Source organism: Peromyscus californicus, unplaced genomic scaffold, assembly GCF_007827085.1.
Source record: "Peromyscus californicus insignis strain IS unplaced genomic scaffold, ASM782708v3 Scaffold_10__1_contigs__length_136768540, whole genome shotgun sequence".
Lineage (NCBI taxonomy): Eukaryota > Metazoa > Chordata > Mammalia > Rodentia > Cricetidae > Peromyscus > Peromyscus californicus.
In genome coordinates, this window is record NW_026294391.1 from 63,633,956 (window position 1) to 63,641,865 (window position 7,910).

The 7,910-nt window shown below is 31.0% G+C and overlaps 1 protein-coding gene across 1 annotated transcript; it reads left to right on the plus strand.

Annotated features, from left to right (window-relative positions):
• The first annotated feature begins 6,158 nt into the window (after nucleotides 1-6,158).
• Nucleotides 6,159-7,344, plus strand: Tent5d (terminal nucleotidyltransferase 5D). Its single transcript, XM_052745757.1, has one exon. The coding sequence runs from the start codon at nucleotides 6,172-6,174 to the stop codon at nucleotides 7,342-7,344; it is 1,173 nt and encodes a 390-aa protein (XP_052601717.1). The 5' UTR covers nucleotides 6,159-6,171.
• The last annotated feature ends 566 nt before the right edge of the window (nucleotides 7,345-7,910 follow it).

Sequence of the window (7,910 nt, forward strand, 5' to 3'; positions counted from 1 at the left end):
ATTGTCAACAGAGCATTATGTTAAAATTACATTTTTTAGATAACATAGCTCCTTTAATATAATACATTTAAAGTTGAAATACAGACAAACATTTCTGTTTCATTTGTAGGCAAAACCTGCTTTGAAATTTATAGAGCAAAGGGATAATGAATTTAATTTAAAGTAAAAATTAGTTCTTTAGCTATCTTAATTTCTATTGTGTGTGTTTTAGACTGTAGCATAACTTATAACAGTCATAGTAGCCACAGAAAATTGGTCTTTTTCATGGTGTCCCAACTAAGAATCTTCATTTAAATTTTATTTATTTTTTATGTCAATAAATGTTCTGCTTGCCTGTATTTCTATGCACCACATTCATGCCTGGTGCCTACAGAATCCAGAAGTGTGTTAGATCCCCTGGGACTGGAGTTACAGGTAGTTGTGAGCCATTATGTGGAGGCTGGGAATGGAACACAGGTCCTCTGGAAGAGCAATCACTGTTCTTAACTGATGAACCAGTACTCCAGGCCTGATTCTTCATTTAAGGGGGAATCTTAAGTATAATCTGAACTAGTCTATGGAGTCATATCTGTCTCTTTGAAAAGACATACATTATGATTTGTTGGACATTATAAGCATTACTTTGCTGTTACATGGGTATATATAGTAGATATCCAGAAAAGAAAATGTGCATAATTACTTTGGATTTAGCTTAACTGGACTACTAGAGAAACCTTTGGTGTGTAGAAAGTCACTGCAAATATCAAGTATTTTTAAAAGACAAATTAGGTTTATGTTTATTTTTTGTTGATTCTCTTTATGTTAATATTATAGAGAATACTTCTTTAATTTATTTGCCTCTATAATCAAGCAACTAAAGTACTGTAGTTCTCTCCTAGAACAGGGACCACTTTTACCATTTTTAAAAATAATGCACTTGCTTTGATTGTAGTGTTAAAAATGAAAAGGAAGTCAAGTCTGATGGTTAAGATAATTTGATTGAGTTCCTTTTATTCTCATATAGCTGTTATACTATTTTATTCTCAGAGTTCTTGATATCCTTGACAATTATTACAGCAAGAGAATATGTTTTAAGAAATTGTCTATTTGGCATTACAAATAGTTTTGGAGGGAAAGATCACAAAACAGTATATATCTTACATTTTCATCATTGATTCAGATGCAATGTAGGACCACAGCCAGATAGCACATCTTTCTGACTTTCGTCTAGCTTATTAATTTCAGGTATCACACAATTAATATTATATTAAGTATTCGCTTAACTTTGTAGTCAAATATGAGTAGGAGTTGTCTCTTTATTTTATTTTTGCGGTGCTGGTGGCAAGTATTCTACCATTGAGGTACACACCTAGCCCCTTAGAGTTTTCTCTGTGTTGACATTATATGTCAACATTTACTTTCAGCAGATCAAAAGCATTGAAAGGGGTTTCCGTGAGATGATTATCACTGTTCATGATGTTTTTGATGCTCTTTATTATTAATGTTAGCCAGTATTCTGTTTACTGCTTTACTCAGTACACCATGAAAATATCAAATCAATCAGTGTTTTCATCATGATATAAATAGAATTTTCTTCTTGAAATGAGGACTTTCATTTTGAAAGAGATAATATTCAGTTGTCGGTAATTTATATTTTAATTAAATACAGCAGTTTCATTTCTCCCGGGCCTTAATCTTCTCTCTAGAAACAGATGTAGTATAACAAATAAAACGTGCAATACCTCTTTCTAGTAATTAAATAATACTTCATACTTCTTTGAACCTATGAAATATGGTACATAGTGTAACCAATGTCCATTTCTTTATTTAACTGTAGGTGGATACCAATCCTGAAGTTTTCCAAAGTAGGAGATATCTTCTGAATATAAGCATTTACTATAAGGAAGGTAACTAGCAACATTTCTGTCTTAGAATCATTACACAAGTTTTAGACTTTGTTAGATTTAACATCTAGTTGAAAAAATAATATTGTACTATTAGAATGCTTATAAAAGCCTAATTTAAAAGAACATTTTTTTGGATTGGAATTCTCTGTTTTATTCATTGCAGTTTTTATTTTTAATTTATTTTGTGGTGACACGAGGTCAATATGAAGTGTCTTTCCCACTTTCTCCATCTTTTATTTTGAGATAGCAGCGTCTTCTCACCGAATCTAGAGCTTGCCATTTCAGCTATACTGGCTGGCTAGTGAGCCTTGGAAAGTCCGTGTGTCTCCATCTCCCCAGCTCTGTGATTATAGACATGCACTGCCATGCTTGGTTTTTGTTTGGGTGCTGGGGATCCAAATTCAGATCCTCATGTTTACACAGTACTTTACTCAGTGAGCCATAGCCCAGCCTTCAGAGTAGTTTTTTTTTTTTGTTTGTTTTAATGGAATGGAAGTAGCCAAGTCATTACATGAGGTATGCCTGTTGATAGTAATGGTCCTTGGTCATTTCTTATAAGTTTCCTTTAGTGATATGATTCTTAAAGTATTGCTGCATCAACACCATCTGGGAAGTTGTTTAAATGCATATCTTCAGGTTCCCCTTTGACCTGCTTATTCAGAAACCCTGAACGTGGGACCTAGAAAGATTTTCCAAACCCTCCATGTAACAATGTCTCATGAAAATTAAGAACTTCTATGTCAGAGCAATTATTTACCATCATTTCTTTAGTGTGTATGTCTATATATATGTATACATACAGCTTGTAAGAATATGATGAGGAACATCAGATTATTCACGTATGACATGTATCAAAATGCTCTTTTGGTGTTTTTCTTCTTCAGACTGGTTGACTCATGACTCTACTCCATAAGATGAAAATTCATATCTTGTCTGAAATATCCACTGAATCATATTGACTGTATAGAGTTCTTGAAAGTTATCTTTACAAAGTAAGTTGTAAGTCATTCATCTGTCTCTTTGAAGATAAACTTCTAATATTAGTAGAGTTGGAAAATTATTAGTTTCACTTTTATTTCTGTGGTCAGAAGGATAATAAGTGTGTGATAAGGAAAAATTATGATTTATTTATTATACAAATGACCGTTTCTGACCCTTTGTAAGATCTTGACAATTCACTTGCCTTATTTGCATTCCAGATGAATTTAACCAATTAAATAACAGAAACAACTGAATTTTGATTTCAATGTCTACTAAAATCATACATATTATTATATCATATTTATTATAGACATATTGATATTAATTAGGATAGATAAGAAATGTGTTAGCTTAAAAGTTAAATAAATTGGAAGAAGCCAGAGACTCAGAAGATCTTTGGGAATGGACTAATATGAACATCACATTTTAAGACTGATTAGGAATTTCGGCTTTTGTACTTGTGTTCAGGCTTAGGAGGCAAATTTTTAAAGGAGATTTGTCTTGAGTTTGGACTTTTAGCCCATGAAAATATATGTTTGTACTTCATATTATAAAACCACACATTCTGTAGCTGACAGCTCTGTTTAACACAACATTGTGCACTAAGCAATGTGTATAGTTTTATTGTACTTCTAACTTTATGATAGGCATTCAAAGATTACATTGAATTGTGTTTTTAGCAGATTGTTTTAATTTTTTATATTTGATATATGAATTGAATATGATATATGAAAATACAACTGTTAAGTTACATGTGATAAGTCATTTAGTGTTATAGGTAATTATCAGAAGATGAAAATAGATAATAGTTATGTAAAAGAACTATAACATTATGACCAAATCTTGAATTATCTATGTTAATAGAGATGAGCATTTGTATAAGCATTATAGATTCCATATTAATAAAAAAATCACATGTATATATTCCATCATGTTATACTTTACTGAATTTGGTGTGTGACTATATGTGTGTATATGTTGTATATATATATCATATTGTGTATATATATATATATCATATATATATAGCTTTTTATATATATGATATAGTATGGTAATTATGATGTTTTAAAATTTTGTGATTCATGTTTCTTAACTACAGGTGACCAGAAAATGGTAATTTAAAATTCTTCAGTTAGTAATAATATACTAATTTAGTAAAAATTAAAGTTTATGTAAAATAGAAGTTTACTTAGTTGTAGCAAGAAAATTCTAAAATAAAAATCTGAACTGGTTATTTAAAAACATCATTTAGATAGTTGAAACATATACTAATCAATGACAGCATTTCCTCACATCCTAGCAAACTGACTTCATGTGTTTATATTTAACAAAGGCTAATGATAAATTATTGTACACACATATGTATACTTAATTATACATATGTATAAACACACATATATATTCTTAAACCTGCAGGCTAGTCTAGGTACTAGAAGACTTAGAATCATTAGCATAGGTGTCAAGTGAAGAACAGAATTCTGTACACTGATGAGCAGTTTCTCTATACCACATTTCTACCACAAACTGAAAAGAAATGTTAATCTTCTTTATTTTCTTTGCAAGATCTTAGTATGCTTTTTTTCTTGGAAAGAAAATGCTTTTCCCTCCCTTTATCCTGTAATATCTATGTGTAGATCTAGGATATTAAGTATCTCTTCCTAATTTGTTTTATGTGAAAGACCCCTTTTTGATCAGTTGCTCATTTATTCTGGCAGTTAGTTCATTTACTCTTGATTTGATTGACTATTTCCATATAAAATTCCTATGGACTTCTGTATGGAAAATAATTTCTTAATATTTAAGAAAGTATATATAGCAATATGAATATTCTCCTCTCACAGGTTGTAAGACTAGTATTAAGCCATTGAATTTTTAATTTTTACTAATATTATCAAAGGAAAATTTCCACTAATGAAACAGAAATTTCCACTTTCAAAAGAAATTTTAATATTAAGGAAGAATTTTAAAGCTTATGACAGCTATTTAAGTTAGTTTATACTTCTTAAATATTTATTAGATAAACTGTAGACCTTCCTAAAATATTTACACAAGTCCAGATATTGTGATGAACTCTATTTTCCAGACTGATAACTAGAACATAACAAATTGTTAGCTTTAACTAATTCAGTGATAATTCTAGGAGAATGTATTTTAAAGTAGTGTTATAATTGCTTATTGAATGTTCTAGCAACCAATGTATATTCTGTATATTATTACTCCTTACATTGTTAATTTTGCTTACTAGAGCAATTACTTAAATCCAAAAAACCTGAAGTAAGTTAATTCATCCCACCCATGTTTAAGGTTTGATTTGCATACTCACATAGTTGGTCAAACTATACAGATATTCCCAATAAAACTGGTTTTAAAGAAAACAAGCAACCCACTCGATAAACCATAACATTACATAATAAAAATGTACATTGACTCATTAATTTATGAGGATAATATATAGAGGACCACGATAAGTTTAGTTTTCTCACTAACACAGATCTGCTGTTACTTAATCATTGAACTGCCAAAGACTGTTCTACAGATGCCAAATTAGGGAATTCTTTTGCTGTACTTATGCCTGATACACATGCAGTATTGAATTCTAAATATTTTTATTATTCTGATAGCTCCCTAAAAATGCAAGATATGAATGCTACCTATATAAATCTTCTTTAAGCATAATAGAGTTTTTTTCCATTCCTGGAATTCAGGAAATAATATCTAGTTCAAAGACTATGTCCATGATGGACTTCATTTACTTTCCTAGATTTATTTGTTTGAACAGCTAAATAGTGTATTGGAAGATCCATGTAATCACTCTAGATGACCTAGATACAAAATTATATATAGTTGCACTCATCATGTTTTTATAAAAATTTAAATTCATGATGCTCTCCATTTATAAAATTTTCTGAACATATTATATCAGATATTTATATGATCAAATATATCAGACTATTTATATGATCAAACAGCATAATTATCATGTTTATATGAGGAATGACTAGAAGAGAACACCATTTTTATTTTATGAGTTATATAATTGCAGTTAATCCCTGAGAAATTGTTTGAACTTATTAACAAACCAAATATTTGATATAGTCTTTGTGACCTTTATTTTTTCCATGTTTAAAAATGATATTATCTATATATCTATTAATAACGTCCTAGTATTCACTTTGTTTTTTATAGAGGATAAACCTCTTTTGAACTTTTTTCATATGCTTTAGGTGTAACCTTAGTTTTAAGATGCTGACATTTTCTCTTAATATTTTTCTTTCCTCGTAGTTGATCTATTGACTTCACAATGTCAGAGATCAGATTCAGCAATCTCACTTGGGATCACATTGTAACACTGGATCGCGTGTTAGATGAAGTAATCCCAATTCATGGAAGGGGCAATTTCCCCACGCTGGAGGTAAAACCAAAAGATATTGTTCATGTTGTGAAAGATCAACTCATAAAGCAGGGCATTATTGTTAAAGATACCAGATTGAATGGCTCTACAGCAAGTTACGTTCTCGCAAGCCATAATGGAATCAGCTATAAAGATTTGGACATTATTTTTGGTGTTGATCTACCAAGTGACCAAGAATTTCAGGTTGTTAAGGATGCAGTTTTAGGTTGTCTACTTGACTTTTTACCTAAAGGTGTTAAAAAAGAAAAGATTACCCTAAAGACAATGAAAGAGGCATATGTGCAGAAAATGGTCAAAATTTGCAATAACCATGATCGTTGGAGTCTCATCTCTCTTTCAAATAACACCGGAAAGAATGTAGAACTAAAATTTGTGAATTCACTCAGACGACAATTTGAATTTAGTGTAGATTCTTTTCAGATTCTTTTGGATTCCATGTTAGATTTCTATAGTGTCCCAAATGCTAAGCTAACCAAAGAATCCTGTCCTGTTGTGGTGGCTGAAAGTATGTATGGGGATTTCCAGGAAGCAATGATACATTTGAAATACAAGCTTATATATACCAGAAAACCTGAAGAGATCAGAGGTGGTGGCCTTTTGAAATATAGCAATCTTTTGGTTCGTGATTTCAAACCAGCTTGTCAAACAGAAATTAAGACTCTGGAACGTTATATGTGTTCTAGATTTTTCATTGATTTTCCTGATGTAGCAGAACAGCAAAAGAAAATTGAATCATACCTCCGCAACCATTTCATAGGTGAAGAAATAAGCAAGTATGACTATCTTATGACCTTGCATGGAGTTGTAAACCAAAGTACTGTCTGCCTCATGGGTTATGAAAGAAGGCAGACTCTTAACATGATCACCCTTTTGGCTTTGAAAGTGCTTGGAGAACAGAATATATTACCCAGTACAGATAGTGTAACTTGCTTTTATCAGCCTGCTCCATACCTGGTTCTTGAGGGAGGGTACCCAAGTTATTATGTAGCGTCTGGGCTACCACTTGTTTACTTCCAGCCATGTCCTGCAGTGCAGTTTCCAGTACAAAATGATATGATGTAAGAAGTACACATACCAGAAGCATTGCTTAAGCACATCTGAAAAGCAATTTTCAAATTCTGTAAATGTTAACATTTACTATTGTGTAGTTGTCAACTATTTTTCACCAATTATAGCTTAAATAATCATAGTAGGTAAGGTATCATCTCTAAACTAATTTTTAAATGATCTGCAAATGTGACTGGAAAAACTTTCAAATGTAGTGGAATACTTGAGATGATTTTTCAAATCTTACTGACACTTAAGATAGAAATCACTTGACCAGTATGTTAAAGATGCGTACATCTTTGTCTAAAGTATAAAAGAACACTTTTCATGTCTTAAAGTGGACACACATAGTGAAGACATATTATTACATCTTTATGTTCAAGTTCCTTGTTACACTGTATTTTTCTTAGCAAATAGTGCCGTGAAATTTTAGTGCTTAAATTGAAAATATCTGATTTCTATTATAAGAAATTTAAATGATGTTAAAACCTGCATTTCCCAATAAAATTTGTTGGGTTAAAAATACTACTAAAGTTTGAAGAATCACTAGAAAAAATGTTCTGGAAAACAGTCTTTACCCT